General features: G+C 34.8%; 2 protein-coding genes across 2 annotated transcripts in view; one reads left to right on the forward strand and one right to left on the reverse strand.

Annotated features, from left to right (window-relative positions):
• LOC102600929 (pre-mRNA-splicing factor prp12) overlaps window positions 1–7,288 on the reverse strand; it is a 13,455-nt gene extending 6,167 nt beyond the window's left edge. The window contains exons 1-7 of the mRNA XM_006351296.2: window positions 6,961–7,288; window positions 3,227–3,361; window positions 3,062–3,141; window positions 2,841–2,924; window positions 2,624–2,711; window positions 2,367–2,518; window positions 199–2,209 (exon numbers count right to left, since the gene is read on the reverse strand). Coding sequence (XP_006351358.1) covers window positions 199–2,209; window positions 2,367–2,518; window positions 2,624–2,711; window positions 2,841–2,924; window positions 3,062–3,141; window positions 3,227–3,361; window positions 6,961–7,140 — 2,730 coding nt within the window. The 5' untranslated portion in view covers window positions 7,141–7,288. The remainder of the gene's footprint in view (window positions 1–198; window positions 2,210–2,366; window positions 2,519–2,623; window positions 2,712–2,840; window positions 2,925–3,061; window positions 3,142–3,226; window positions 3,362–6,960) is intronic.
• Window positions 7,289–13,196: 5,908 nt separating this feature from the next.
• Window positions 13,197–16,253, forward strand: LOC102591808 (IQ domain-containing protein IQM6-like). Its single transcript, XM_006351352.2, has 8 exons — window positions 13,197–13,702; window positions 13,800–13,914; window positions 13,993–14,058; window positions 14,154–14,242; window positions 14,338–14,425; window positions 14,693–14,932; window positions 15,031–15,132; window positions 15,347–16,253. Exons 1-8 carry the CDS (start codon window positions 13,245–13,247, stop codon window positions 16,091–16,093), a joined length of 1,905 nt encoding a protein of 634 aa, XP_006351414.1. The 5' UTR covers window positions 13,197–13,244; the 3' UTR covers window positions 16,094–16,253.
• Window positions 16,254–16,557: the final 304 nt, after the last annotated feature.

Here is a 16,557-nt window from a genome sequence, read left to right on the forward strand (position 1 = left end):
GGGGGGGGGGGGGGGGGAAGGTGAGACAGGGAAGTCATGCCATCAACCTGATATGCGGGAAACAAGAAGAACGTCACCCTTCATATGGCTTGTACTTGCCTATCCAACATATAATATGTAAAAATGACATGTGCAACTAGGGAGGTGAGATGTCAATGTTGAGCTTTGTTATCAATAGAGCATGGACTTTTTTCTTACCAAATGAAGACTGTTTTCAGCAACAAAGATAATTCCCTTGGGACATTCAGTTGAACAAACTGGAGTAACATGTGTGGAAGGTGGAAAAGATATTGAAGTATACGAGAGGCTATGCCTTGCAGTTTGCAATAGCCAGGGCCTATCACTTAGAGCGATCACATCAGCATCAAGAGAATCATTTAATGGAATCAAAAAAACAGGAGTGATGCCAATCCGACGAACTGCAACTAACTGCAGATAAACAGGAAAATCCTTCGTCTTATCCAATAAACTGGTCACTTGTGTAGGTTGAGTTCTAAAATTCTGAGATGCAAAAATTGAGGAACTAGTGCAATTAACCATACAAGAATTATCAAAAGTCTGAAGGCCAGGTGAGACTAGTGAGGAAACTGCCGAGATAGAAGGCCACTCAAATCTGAGTAGCATACCATTCCTCAATCCTGAAAGAACATAAAGCCGATCAACGAGTACAAGTCTTACGTCTTGAGGGATGCATCCACTTACAGTTGTTCCAAGAGTGTTTGTTAAGGTTATAGACCCTACAGCAAGAACACTCGGGCCCTTATCAGAAGTAAATGATAGAACTTCTACAGAAGGCTTATGTGTACCAATAACGAAGATGTTACTGATGTCCAATCCGACCGGAAGAGAACCCAGAGGAACTCCATTTGTATTACTAGTTCTAGAGATAAAAGATGTTTGCTCAAGCCGTCTTTGGGGGATTGAGATGCAGGAAAGTTCATCTTGCAATTTCACATGTTGCATCTGGTATATTTCATAATGATGGGCTGATATTGTCCTGATGCCAAGAATGAATAGGTAACATGGACTGGAAGTTGCAACAACAATCAAATTAGGCCCAACAGCTCCCAGGCTTATTGTCATATTATCAGGGGACCACGATGTGAAAGTTGGTGATGCCGAATCAATACCATCTGGATGTGCAGCAGCAATAGGTACACACAGTCTCACAGCAGTCTGGTGGATTTGCACCAGCAGACCATCACCCACAAGACCACATGCCAACGTGCAAACATCAGGTTGGAAACCCATGAAGTCGGTTACATCAGAAAAGCTCACACCAACAGATAGCACCCTGGTCTCTTCAACAAAAGACAGTACAAGGAAAGAATGATAAGAATCAGCAAGTTTCATTTTAACTGTCCAAGTTCCAGTAATACCCTGATAAATGGGAGAAGTTTTCAACAATTTCTCTACACTGATGCCACTACGTATAACTCGTAAAGATCCTTCAGGTGCCATCCCACAGCAGGCAAACATTTGATCATGTTTCTCATCATGGTAATCCACAACCGACATATCCAATATTGGTGCGATATTTTGGATTGGACTTCTATAAACAAGTCTTCCGTCTTCAACTTTTAGCACCATCCCATCACCCATCTCAACAATAACTGCCAAAAATCCACCTCTCACCCACAAAAGTGCCTTGGCTGGTAGAGTCTTGTAAAGACAATCAGACAGAGATACTTTCAGGCCATCAGAATCAAATAAAAATTCAATCAAGAAAAGCTCTCCAGAGTCTGCACAAAATATCATTCTAGGATTGTTCTCATTTCCAGGATTCCAACTCCATGAGCACACGAAATTCGAACCCGGCTTCACATTGCTATCATCATCAATATTCATTGGGTCATTTTTATTCAAATCACTGAGCTCAAGCAATGCAGATGCCGCAACACTATACATACCTTCTTCATCTATAATATCCGGAATTCTAATAGTCTCTCGTACAAAATTCTGCTCCTCAACTGAAGGAGGGGTAAAATTTAAACTTATTCGATAAACAAAACAAGGGCTATGAGGAACTTTAAAGTCCATCACTATAGCATCCCCAGCACGAAGTACTAACACGAGTCCATAAGAATGAGGAATATCTACGATATGATGTGCTAGTGGTCCAAGTTCAGAATACTGATATACTACATAGAGTGAATGCTCCTTCGTATTCCACTCAATCAACATGATCTCGCTCCTATATGATCTCCTCCTGCAGGGCCAATTTGAAACATCATACCAATACTAGCAAACCAGAAATTATAAGATGACGATTTGTTATATGCAACTATAAAAGAAGAAAACCCACTTTGCATCACAAAGCCATTCTGACAATTACTTAAGCTTTCAAACTTCATCATCATTCATACCTATTGAGAATAATGGCCAATATAGGATTGTAATCCTTATTTGGTTGAACATCTTTTGCGATAAAGCACATACTCCATATGGTACCACAGATACTGGTGAAACCATTCGCAGTCTCGATCTTCCCTTGCTTGTCAGTGGGACAAAAGATTCTCTAGTATCATTATTTAAAGAATATCAGTAGGATGAAACAAAGCTATTCAAGCGATTAAGTAGCATATATATCTAGACTAGAAGGAAATGTATGCACAATATTAACCTTATCAAATATATCACTGCCAGCTGAAGCAGAGCGGGAGAAAAGCGCCAAACTGTCTTCATATGCACTAGCTGCAATAAAACAACCACTGCAAAGAGCAGAGAGAGAAATTACCAACAAGGACATCTAGAATCTCTAAGTAGTAGCCAAGGTGACTGATTTCAATTGTTGCCAACCATCTAATTGGTTTCATCTATCCATCTAAAATACAACTTACTTGGAATCAACAGCTAACATTCTTCCAATTTGATCCGTAGGATTTCCAGGAGACGAAAGTTGAACATGTGTTACAGCGAAAAACCTATGTGAACGGTGCAAAGGTAAGCCGTTAATGAAAAAAATGAGTGTCTTGGTTGAATTAAGATAAAGAAAAATAACTGCTCATTTTATGTGTAACAAAAATAAAAGAAAAAAGATACAGTTGAAATATAATTTAACCTGTGCATTTCATTGCAAAATCTGAGAACTGACAGCTTCCCTGAATCTGAAATAACAACCAAGAGATCCCTGCCCAGAAGCTATTTAAAAGAAAAAGTGAAAGGAAAATGCTATAAGTATAAAAATTAGAAATAAAGGATTAGTCGGAAAAACAATCTAAGACACCTGTGGGCTTCCAACACGAAACTTCTCATTCCAGGGAAGGACAGCTATATCTTTTATTATGCCAAATACAGGCTGCTCACAAATAGATTGCACAACTCCATCTTCATCTATAATCACCAATTCTATAGATGTTTCCTGCATCAAAATCCGTTGTCATATCACACACTGAAACTTGCTAAATAAAACTGCAACCAAGTAGCTAACATTCAACAGCATGTTGAAGAACATATGTAAGGAATCCAATCAAATAAACAATCCAGCACACAGCACACCTGTGTTATATAAGCATAGATACAATAATTCAAGCATCTAGAAATCAAGAGAACATACAAGTGCTACTAAAAAACATATCTTAACAAAATAAAAACAGTGAACAATATATATAGCCTAGTTATCCCCTTTAGGCAGAAAATAGACAGTAATATTAGGAAAAAATACCTCCTGCAGTTAGGCAGCACAAAACAGCTGCTTGTAGGATTGACTCGTCGTGAATATAAACAAGCCATTCCTAGTATCCGCGACAAGCTATAGGTATTAATGTTTCATTATACAGTAATTATCAGCATTAAATTTGACCAGGCCAGACAATCCTTCAATATAAGAAAAGTTAAGTCTTCAAGTAAAAGATATAGAGATTGGTACTTCTGAAATCAAGTTGATCCGGAGATATTGGGTTTTCTGGAGTAGTAACAAACAGTTCTTGCAAGAACTTATAGTGTATGCATTTGAGCCGCATCTTGAGAAAATAAATGTGCCATAGCTAGCACAAGAATTTTAAGAAGGCTCAGCGGAGCAGGGTAAAAGTAGGAAGAAGCTAAATGCGGCATGAAAAGGCAAGTTCAATTTAGCGGGTTAAGATTAATATTTTTCTTCCCTGTCTCGCTCCATTTTTTATCTTTTAATTTTCACGTGCTTCTTTATACTTTGAACCCCTTTCACAGAGATCTTGGCTCCGCCGCCATGGGTGGTGGATATGGATTTAGCTTACAACCTTATAAGATCGATTCTTTAAAAGGTAAGATTAATTCTTAACTTCATATCTTTGGTTTCTATTAAAGTAAATTAAAGAAGGTATGTAATTAGTATTATACTAATTGTTGTCTCTAATTTCTTCAAAATAGGAGTCTAGTTCACTTTTGATCTAAGTTCTTGAATTGACCCTATTAGTATCACAATTAGTTCTAATCCACTAATTTTGAATACTAAGATCAATTAGGGTTCTTAGCACTTCATCTTGAAATTTGGGGACTTTATTATTGAATTTCACGTATCTTTCAATTCCTGTCTTTAATCTTCGTATTTTCGCTTCCACATTATTTTCTTGTTTATTCAAGTAACCTGATTCTTATCACAAACTTTATTCTTCAGTTCACCAACTATAAATTTTGAACGAATATTAGGGTTTCCATAAGGTTTTGCAACACTTGTGACAACAACGTTCAGTTTTTTTTTTGTCCCTATAGACCAACTCCAGCTTAGCTATTGATAGAGTAAATAGATCTCACACTTCATTCAAGGTTTTGCGCTCAACCTATAGATAATTTGCATTCTCCCTCCCCATTTGCCAAAAGCGAAAACAAAGTTTATATAACCATCATGCAATTAACTGGTCCTACCTGATAGGAATATGTAAGCAGAATTTCTGTATCTCAAGAAATATAGAGCTTGTTTACACTCTGCTGCTGATAAAGACATTGTTTGGTTGGAATACCGTTATTCAGACAATTTGATATCAGATCTCCTTCCACTGGTACTAATTCTCTAAACAACAGAAAGTTCAATTTGCATTTGATTCAAGGTGCAGTGTATGCTCTAGGAGAACTTAAGCCACCAATATGCAGTGAGGTCAAGTTAAAGTCGGGGGATTAGATAAGTTCAATATGACCTTGTTCTTGTAGATTTCTCTTCCTATTACTGGAATTGGCTGGTGGTGGCCGGTGGATAAGGGAATTGAGTATGCAGATACCAAACTGGAAACTCCTCTAGTTACTAAAGGAAGTGATTTGTCTCTTGAGGAAGGTACATAAACTTTCTTAGTATTAAATAGTTTTAATTAGTTCTATATTTTGGGAAATGCCAATTTCTAATAGGTGTCACAGGCCAAAAAACATAGTGGGAGTAAACCAGTTCTATCTTTAGACAAACACACTTGACCGACAACCTCTTTCAGCAAGTGAAGGAGACAAATCCCAAATAGAAAGATTTCGGTATTATTGAAAATCAGGGGAGCTCAGTGAAATTGTCAAAACCCTCTGAAGTAGGTCTCTGTGATAGGAATTCTGACAAATTGGCAGCACTATGTTACATTAAACAGAATAAAAGGACAGCCTAGTGCACCAAGCTCCTCCCAGGCGTGGGGTTCGGGGAAGGACCGGACCACATTGCTCTTATGTACAGAGTCTTAATTTGCATTTCTACAAGAGGTTGTTTCCGCAATTTAAAATAAAAAGAGTACTTCTTCTAGAGATTGGATATGTATGTGAAAAAAAGAAAGTCACAGCATGTTATTACAAGGGTCCTTAAAAACTTTGTAGACAAACTTAAATTGTGTTTCTTTGACTTGAAACTGTGGAATTACAACTTTCTAGATACAGCTATTCTACTTCTTCCCTCTAAATTATCCCACCAAGTAACTGGATCATGGTTGAATTGGTATTAACATAAGAGTTTAAATCATGATACTTCCCTCTAATAGATACAAACCTCCTCATAAGACATCAATCCTTTCAAACATCAAAAGGGACATCAATCCTTTCAAACATCAAAAGGAGAAGAGAGTCTCACAAAGAGATTTATAGGATTCCTAAAACGGGAATAGTGGTGCAGCAGCATTCCCGATTTAGGGAATTGGTGCAACCCACTTGCTTGAAATAGAACAGAATGGGGAAAAGACTACGAAAAGACCGACAGAACCCCAAGAATAGTTGCATGAGCAAATAAAAAAAAGGTCTATTTTCAAGATAAAAATAGATCAATCAACTATGATCAATCACAGAATAGTCGTTCTTTTACTAAGTCGGTCCATATTTAAAGACAGGGCGTACGTGGAAACCTAACCTCCTCTTTTTTTTTGATAATGGTAACTAGAAGCCTAACCTCCTCTTTGGAACAATCATCCTCATTCGGTCATTCCATTACACAACACTTTCAAATACACTAGTCATCATTCAAATTATATTTAGACATACTCCAATCTAAATATTTGATAAGAGCCCCTATCTAGATTAAGCAATTCAGGATAACAGCTTTTAAGTCTGCTAAAGTTTTCAATGATACATGACTAATTCCCTATCGTAGCTAATTAAACAACAACAACATACCCAGTGTAATCCCACGGTTGGATCTGGGTGGAGTGTATGCAGCTTTACCCCTACCCTTACCCCTACCTTATAAAGGTAGAGAAGAAATCTCTGATACACCCTCAGCTCAAGTAAAGAATATCTAAAAAAACAAGTGCGCAAAGCAAATACAGCAGTAAACAAAAAATGAAAATGCTAACGAGATCAGTAGCAACAACAAATAATATAATAACGAGAGTAAATGGGATCATATCTAGTCAATGAATCATCTTTATTAGCTTACCTTACTAAGAAACCTGAATCGGACATATGTTCTTATACACATCAATTTTGCTTTGCACAAGCCAATTTCAATCCAATATTTCCAAAAACATAAAAATCTCACACATTAAAAATTCACAACTAATCTGCAAAATGAAGTTGAAACCTTATTACCTTGCCAAAAACGACATCGTATGAAGTTGGAGAGCGTATACGACCATAAACCACTTGAAGAACAACACTTCCTCTAAGAACAGTCTTAGCCAAATAACTAGCACCACGAGAAGCATATGATCGGGACTTGCTGCTACCGGCAGAGGATGAAGACGATGATTCTTCCTCGGAAACCGCCATCAACGATCACGATTCGATTCAGTTTTTCTGATTCTTACTCGAAATTGAACAGATAAATCAGGCAATTTAGGGTTTATTGCATTGAGTTCGTTCCAGTAGAAGTTTTCATTTTGGGGAAAAAGAAGAGAAGAGAAGCTTTGTGTTACAATTAATAACTACTTATATACTTATCAGTCACTCATCCATTTCACATTTCCATGTGGCTTTTGCCGGAGGGACCAAATGGAGAAATTTTAGACTATGTTAGAATAATCACTTTCTACGATAATTAAAAAAAATAATTATAGATGGATTAACTATATTATTTTATTTTTAATTTATATTAATTACCTCTTGACAAAAGAAAATTGTATATCTTTAAAATTTATTTGAACTTCTAAACATTGTATTATTAGCAGAGGTAAAATGGAAAAGATTTAATTAGTTCTATTCTGATTTAGTAAGTAATCAAGTAATATGTGACAAATATTTTTAGTAAGATGTTCATTTAATATGGGATTGAGGGAGTAACCTATTTTGTTTTTCGCTTTTCGGTATCTATATTGCAACTTGACTAATTTAAATTTGTACGACATAAAGTCCATTTGAGAAAACGTTCTCATATGAAAGTCCGATTAATTCAAATTTGATGTTGTCATCCAACTATTTCAAATTCGCGTTGTGTAGGATACATTAAAAAAACGCCCAATAAGAATTTCATATTCGAGCTAAAAATTGAGAACTCTGGTTAAATAAAGAGTCTCACATGTGTTGCACCATATTCATTGGTGGTTGTTAATAATTGAATTACTTCTTTGTTATCTTCGTCAATTAATCATTATATTTGATAAAAGTATTATCTTTCGGTAAATCAAATAGGTAAATAATGTTCACTGCATGAAATAAGCTGAAATGTCCTCAATTAATAATTTGGTTTGAAGATACCCCTTGCCAATAATAGATTTGTCTAAAATGCATTTATTATTACTTAATGGGTCAAAGATACATTTTCCTATCTATCTCAAGTTATATGATTCATTTTCCTTTTTAGTCCGTTTATAAAAAGAATCATACATTTCTATAATTAGTAATAATTTAACTGTATAATACTTATTTTACCCTTAATAAAATGAATCATATTCACACAAACATCTACGACATACTTTAGACCACAATTATTTTTTTTCTAAAAAATCTTTCTTAAATTTTGTATTAAGTCAAACTAAGTCACATAGAAAACCTTCATTTAGATGGAGTATCTTCAATCTTAAATATCTAATCACTAATGATTTTCATTTTTACGTACAATTATTCAAGGATATAATTGGACATTTTCAATTATTTAGAGATATGCTTCAAGTTATACCTAAGTATATTTAATTTACAAACTAATTTGATATCAAAAACTTGCCCCACTAAATGTCTACACCAAATTACTAAATGGGACACATATATCTTACCTACACAAATCTACCACTTAACAATAATTATAATTTAATGTAAAGGTTGAAAATTCCTTTTTGGAAATTTGATGAAGTCGCAGCATCTTATAAAGAAATAATAATTGCCCCATTAATGTATAGTTCTTAATCATTTTTAGGCATCGAATATAATTGAACTATTTATAAATGAGGAGAGGCTAATGTAGAAAGAAAAACATAATATATATACTTTGTAAACACTAGGTTCTAGCATTACTTAAACAAGATTGATTTTAAGTTGTTTTCACAACAATTCGCTCTTAATTTATATGTCGTTTTTGCTATAATATAATATAAAGCAACTTTCATATATAGCAAACGTAAAAATTATGTTTGTATGTTATAACTATAGTTTGCATAATTGCGCTCCATAGCAAATATTTTATGTTTGCTATGGAGCTTTTGATTTGTATAATTCGCTAGATACATCTAATTTTATACAAATTGTTCAGTTTTGTATAAATTCATTTATACATTGTAATTTGTATATAAGATCTGTATTTGTATAATTATAAGTGTATAGGACGAAAATATATGTATTTGTATTTGTATATACATTTTTTTTTCGTTTTATACAAACACAAACGCATTTTATACATTTGTATACCGAATGAGTAATTGTATACCGAAAATGGCTAATTGTATACCGAATCAGATGGCAAAAAAATGGAATGTTTGCTGCGAATTACAAATAAAATAAACTATGGCTATAACATATAATTTGAATTAATAGTTTGCTATTTCATACAACTTTTCCTATAATATAAGTATATATCATTTGAAAAAAAAAAGTATATTAAAAGGAAGTGTGCTTCATTTAATAGGAAGAGTTTTGACCCTTTAATGAACTTGTAAAGAACTACATGCAAAAGAAAGGTCTAGGCATGAGATTTAGGTTTGAAGGCAAACTAGATCTACAAAAAAGGTTCGACTATAAAACTGAATAAACCATAACAATAATATATCAGTATAATTCCCCATATGAGATCAGAAGAAAATAACATGTACATAAGAAAGTCAAACTATGCTAATTAGTTTTCATTTGTGGTGTTTGCAATGTATTGAGTTTTAGATAGAAGCAAGTTGGAGTACGAGTGCACTCATTTTTTGGAGTTGGCTTACTACTTAGATGTTTTCATGAGCAGTTATCCTCTTCAAATTTGGCTACCTAGCGTTTACCATGGGCACGATAACTGATACACCAAAAGTGCATCCTCCTTGGTCCTCTCATACTAGGAAAATGTCCTCTCAATACTCTAATGAGCCTACAACAAATATGGACCGAACAGTCTCGCGATGTTTTGAACCCAGCTCACGTATACGTATTACTTTAATGGATGAACAACCCTGGAACATACTACAACCCCAGGTGGCAAAGAGTCGTTATCAAGGTGCCAAACCTTCAGTGAGCTCTTAGGGAAGATCAACCTATTATCCCCAGACTAACTTTTATCTGTTGAGCGACGACCCTTTCACTCGATATCGTCGGATCACTAAGGCCAACTTTACGTTCCTTCTGCCTTTGCACTCGAGGGCTAATCTTCGTGAGGAAACATTTCCATTACCTTTTGGGAGGCCTACGCTCCCATAAAAATTATCTATTTGAGATTATCTCTTGACACGTAGGTCCTGACACAAAGTTAGAATTCTAGCCCTTTCAGAATAATCGCAAAATATTGACAAGGCAGCTCAACTGAGTAAAAAATAAAAAAAAGGAGATAGTACCAAAATGGGAGGGTCTTAGATGCTATTAGTAAAATAACTAGTCTAATCTTGTGATCATCTCATGACAAACAAAACGTAGCATTTGCTAAATCGATCCCACGTGTAAAGTATATTTATTTAAGATACTTAAAAAGTTTTACGTACGGAAAAAGTACTATACCTATAGTAATGTTAGATCTTTTCTTCATTTTTTTTCTATGAGAAGTTTGACAGACAACAACTGTGTATTTTGCCGTTTTCGATGACTTTTAGATAGAAAAATGCAGATGAAATATCTACCCAATAATATTCCATAAGTCGGTGCCGGTGGATTATGGAAATTGCAGCGAACGACGATAGTAATATTATATTACTATAAATATACTCCCTCCGTTTCAAAAAAAGTGATCTAGTTTGACTTGACACGAAATTTTAGAAAACAAAAAAGACTTTTGAATCTTGTAATCTTAAATTAAAGTTATGTCAAATATACAAAATTATCCTTTAATTTTATGATCTTAAATATGTCACGTGGAAAAATAGTTTTTAAATATGTAAGTCAGCTAGCTGTACAATGTCAGTCAATTTTTTGAGTACGGCAAATAATAAAGCTCATCTCATCACTATGTAGAAGCCGGTGACTTACTAATGGTGCTTACGTAATCTTATTCTTACGGAAAATAGAGAAGTTATTTTTGATATAAATTATCTGCTAAAAAAAAGTATGTCAAGAAAATAAGTTTGCAAATTAAAACAAATATAGTAGCGAAGAAATCATATTAAAAAGGACGAAGAAAATAGTAGCGATAGTAACAACAATTAATATTTTTTTTTCTTCATCTTAGTGTATTTTAAGAAGCAAAGATTAAATGAAAAAAAGAGTATTAACTTAATTAATTACATCACAGTTAGAGAGGCTTAGAGCCATGTTTGGATTAACTTAAAAAAATAGTATTTTAAAAAAATAACTTTTAAAGTCAAAGTTAGATGACTTTTAAGTTAAATTTTTTTTAAAAAAATAGGGAGAGTTCTATTTTTTACTTTTAACTTATTTTTGCAACACATTTTTAAAAGCTAAAAATATTTTAAAAAACAAATTTCACCAACTTTTAAGTCAATCCAAACGACTCTTAGTTTAAGTTCTATACAATGACGATAGTCTCAATAACTGATCTTGTAAAATGTTGTTACAACTATAAAATCCACATATTATAAAAATAATTTACACTATCAATGTACATAATTTCTCTTTTGGTTGATTAATGTGTCATATATTAGATTGAAATTTATCGAGTGTCAATTGAAAATAATCTCTCTTCAAGATATATGCATATTCTATCCTTTGCAAACTCAACTCGCGGAATCACACTTACATGTTGTTGTTGTTGTATATTGGTCGGAAACTTCCTTTATGTGGTCAAGAAAAACGACACATGCATGGTTGTAAAGTACACTCACTATGCCTATAAATATTGTTTTAATTTTTGGACTGAATAAGCAAAAAGGACAGTCAATGTACATTTTGAGATCTCAATATACAAATTAGTGTCTGTGAGCATAGTCCTTTGAATTGTTCAAATCCCCATATTTTGCGCTCTCTCTCAAATTGTTTTCCATTTGATTAGCCTTTTTTTTTTAATATTTCACTTTCTTGTGTTCCATTCATCCACATTTTGCTTCACAAGAAGCTTTTTCTTTCATGGTGGACATTTTTGTACTAAAACAGGTGAAATTTTTGTACCCTTTTCATTTCTTGTTTTATTGTGATGTATTGCTAGGTAAAATGTTGTTATACTCTCTTAATGCATTTCAATTTTCTTTAAAGTTGGACAATTTTTGTACCCTTTTCATGTTTTTGTTCTGTTGTGATGTTGTGTTAGTTAATTTGTCATTTTTAATAGGTGTTGCTAGCTTTTTTGTTTTTACCCTCCCTACGAGCTCCTACCTTTTTTGCTAGGTGGAGGTTGTTGCGGGTGCTTACCATCTGAGCAACCCCTCTTGTCGATAGTGCTAGCCCAAGATGTTGTAATACCCTCTTAATACATTTCTTGTTTTATTGTGAATTTTGAGGTGTGTTACTCAATTTGTCATTTTCATTGTTATTGGTTGGTAAATATGTGTACCCTTTTCCTTTCTTTCTTGATTTATTGTAAAAAGATTGCATTTTTAGCATTGCATTTTGTTGTTTTGATCATTTGATGGAATAGTATCATTCTCTACATTTTTGCAAACTCTTCTTGATTCATGGTTTTAGCATAATATTCAATCTTTTACTCTGTAGTGGATGTTCTGTTATCTTCAACCTGTTACATTCCTTGAGAAAAACACATATTCTCCATCATTGGTGTTCTGTATTTTATTTTCTGATGATGGTGGTGCTTGGGCCAACTTGCACCTGGTTATCTGTCAAAATGGATCTTAAAAAGAACTACTTTTCGGACGTTGTAGTTTTTTTATATGAAAATTTTGTTTGGGGACAAATATTTTGGTGTTCATCTGTCGAAATGGATCTGTTGTAGTTGCTTGCCATGAAATTTTTTGTTTGGGAACAAATATTGTTTTATCGCGTTCTTGAGGCATTCATATTGAATCTACTCTTCTTAGCTAAAATTCAAAATCTTCTTCTGTCTCAATGGTGATTAGCTTTCATTACCCCTAAAATGAGGAGGTTATAATCCCTTTGCATCTCTTGCAAATTGTAATGTTATACCCTTTAGGCTTTCCTCTTATTCTGTCTCGTTCGAGGTTATGCAAACTCTATGTTTCTTTGGTAATGTTGCTTTCTTTTGAGTATTGATACCAGTATTTGTATCATCATAAGAGTGTCATCACCTGAAAAGCATTGATGAAATTAGTGTCTGATGCATTGTCTTGACTTCTGCAGAGGTAGTTTCTTTTTCTTGTTTTCGCGGAACTTCTATAAAAGTTTTTGACAGGGATATGGGAATAACATATTCATGTCCTTTCGCAAATTTTGACGATTCAGATACTAAATTCGAGTCTTATCTAGTGAGAACACTGAGTTTTGGAACTGATGCTACGAAGAATGCTTTACCGCCTATTAATTTCAATGACCAAAATCCTCAACAACCAAAAATGCAGAAGTCTTACAGTTCTGGAAAGATGATTCTTGAGGGAACTCTTAGCTATAAAAGGAGGGAATTAGAGGCCAGGATTGGACTGACTTCATTTGATAACGATGAGAAGACGATGAGTCGATCAGACAGCCTTATGAGCAGTGAAGAAAAGCATAACATGCCTGATGAAAACACTAAAATGATACCATTGGTATGTGAGAAACAAAGAGATGAGGCTGCAGTGAAGTTGCAGAAAACATACAAAAGTTTTCGTACTAGAAGACGACTAGCAGATTGTGCTATTCTGGTTGAGCAGAGATGGTATAGTACTTTAAACATTTATGAATAGCAATGTTTTATGACGGAGCTGTGTCATGATATTTCATAACTGAATGCATATTCTGGTTGTAATTTACAGGTGGAAGGTATTAGATTCCGTTGAACTCAAGCATAGCTCGATATCATTCTTTGACATTGAGAAACCCCAAACCGCCTTTTCTCGTTGGTCAAGAGCTTTAACAAGAGCTGCTAAGGTATCAATTGATTACAAACTCCATTTCAGAATCTTTATTTAAGCTGTGCTATACTTAGGACTTTGTCTGTGTTGGTAGGTCGGTAAAGGTCTGTCGAAAGATGAAAAAGCATGTAAACTTGCTTTACAGCATTGGCTTGAAGCAGTAAGCACTCTTTTCCCACAAAGTTTACATAACAATGTCATGAGTTCTCATTTTTGTGAGATTTTCATTGATTTACTTTCTTGACTGTGAAACAGATCGATCCTAGACATCGCTATGGTCATAATCTTCATTTTTATTACACCAAGTGGCTCCAAGTTGACAGTAAACAACCCTTCTTCTATTGGTGAGATTTTCTTGGATCAACAAGTAACTCAAACAAACAACTTCATTTCAGTTTCAACGTCACTAAACTAGACGTTTTTCTCTCGAATATTGCAGGTTGGACATAGGTGAAGGTAAAGAGGTAAATCTTGAGAAGTGCCCTAGATCAAAACTTCATCAACAATGCATCAAGTATCTTGGTCCGGTGAGTTGTCTTCTTCCTATCGGGCATAAAGGTTATCATTTAACAGAAAAGGTGTTCAAATCTACGGTTGTTTATCGTGCATAATGGACATTAGATACTCGTGAGGTTCGATTAATGTTTTTTTGGTTCAGTTCTGAGAGTAAATTGTTCAATATAGGTAATGATACTTGCATTTCTAAGGAGATTATAATTCTTTAACTGCATGAGTTAAGACGAAAGTCAAGAATACGTGTTTAATGCAACTCACCAGTTTATGTATGATTTCAGGTAGAGAGGGAGGCATATGAAGTTGTAATTGTGGGTGGAAAATTCATCTACAAGCAAAGCGGGAGGGTTCTTGATACGAGGGGAGGATCAGAAGAAGCCAAGTGGATCTTTGTGCTAAGCGTGTCGAAGGACTTATACATTGGGATGAAGCAAAAAGGCACATTTCAGCATTCAAGTTTCTTAGCTGGTGGAGCTACATTATCTGCAGGCAGATTAGTGATAGAAGATGGTATTCTAAAGGTATGGAACCAGTAGAACGTCATAATTCTTCCGAAACCTGCAGCAAGTTTTTTCTTAAAATTGGTTTTAATGACTCGAAACCTTCTTGCATAATCTAGGCTGTCTGGCCACACAGCGGACATTATCTTCCAACAAGGGAGAATTTCGAAGAATTTATGACATTTCTTGAACAACACAACATTGATGTCACTATTATTCAGGTAGGATACTGCATTTCTCTTGAATGATCAAAACTTAGGTGTAAGCAAACACACACTTTACATTCTTTCAAATGAAGTTAGTGTTTGGGACTGGTGCAAGAGAAGAAGCCGTCAAGCTAATTAGAAAGTTTTCATGTAAATAACAACTCAGCTGTAACATTTATCGCATTACCTATCAATTAGTCATGGTTTAACTTTACTCCTTGTTATGCAGAAATCCCCGTGTGATGGGGAGGAAGCAACCTTTTGTAGGAAGGAAGGTGGTTTAGGCCTTCGTAACAGCTTATCCGCACCAGATTTTAGCCAAGCCATTGAAGAGAGCAACGCCAAATGCTCAGACCGGGAGAAGACTAATCCTACTACAAAATATTGCAAGGATACAGAAAATCCAATTCCGTTGTCAAGACGATCCCAAGGATCAAAACCCAAAATGGTAGTCGAAATACCACCAAGGGAAGACACATTTGAGTTATTCACTAAGTCCGTCCAGTCGGGAGACAACATACAGCCTTTGGATACTCCAATAGATGGATATGAAACAGCAGAGGAATATTTATCAGATACAGAACTATCAGTTTCAAAGCTGAATTTATTCGACGATGAAGATGAAGAAGACTATGAAGAAACTATCCCTACAGAAAAGATAATGAAGAGAATAGATACACATAGAAGAACAAAGTCATTCCAGTTAGCTCATCAATTATCTTGTAGATGGACAACAGGAGCTGGACCTCGAATCGGATGTATGAGGGACTATCCAGCAGAACTCCAAGTTCGTGTTATGGAGGACGTGTGTTTGTCTCCAAGAGCTACTACATTTCAAACTCCACCAAAATATGCTAGACCTCCTAGCATCTTTTCTATCGAAGCAACTGAAGACAGAAGGCGTACTGGTTCTGAATCATCGGTATTCTTTCAATCAACTCCACCAGTAGAAGAAATGCAAAAATATTGTGGCTAGTAGTTAGGATAAAGTAAATGATTCTTGCAATTTTTGTTCGCGAAGTTTTATCATCATTTTTTATTTTTTGATCATGCTTGACAAACTCCCATAGATTTGTAAAGCAGGACACATTCATTCTTTTGTAGATATATATAGAAAAAAAGATCAAGTGAAGTCTGTCAAAGTTCTTTATCAGTGAGAATTGTTCATCTACTTGTTCTTTAGTTTCACTTTTATGAATTCTTGATCCAAATGCTGTTTATGTGCATAAGTGTGGGAAATTAGAAACATTGTGATGCAGTGAAGCTTGTCAGCATCTTTGTTTAGCAACCCGGAGCAAATGTTTTCCTGGAGCTGAAAGCCATTTGACTGTAAGGAAAGAGGTTCGACTCAATATTGTTGAAGCTACTAATTTAACCTTGTATCTATCTACGAGTGAGATAGTTGTTGAGAATACAATAAAATGATCGCTTTACGCAAGA

Source organism: Solanum tuberosum, unplaced genomic scaffold (genome assembly GCF_000226075.1).
Source record: "Solanum tuberosum cultivar DM 1-3 516 R44 unplaced genomic scaffold, SolTub_3.0 scf00129, whole genome shotgun sequence".
Lineage (NCBI taxonomy): Eukaryota > Viridiplantae > Streptophyta > Magnoliopsida > Solanales > Solanaceae > Solanum > Solanum tuberosum.

Coding starts and splice junctions, on each gene's coding strand:
- LOC102591808 (XM_006351352.2), top strand. CDS start 13,245: ATGGGAATAACATATTCATGTCCTTTCGCAAATTTTGACGATTCAGAT. Junction 13,703..13,799: donor ATTCTGGTTGAGCAGAGATG/GTATAGTACTTT, acceptor TGTAATTTACAG/GTGGAAGGTATTAGATTCCG. Junction 15,133..15,346: donor TTGATGTCACTATTATTCAG/GTAGGATACTGC, acceptor CTTGTTATGCAG/AAATCCCCGTGTGATGGGGA.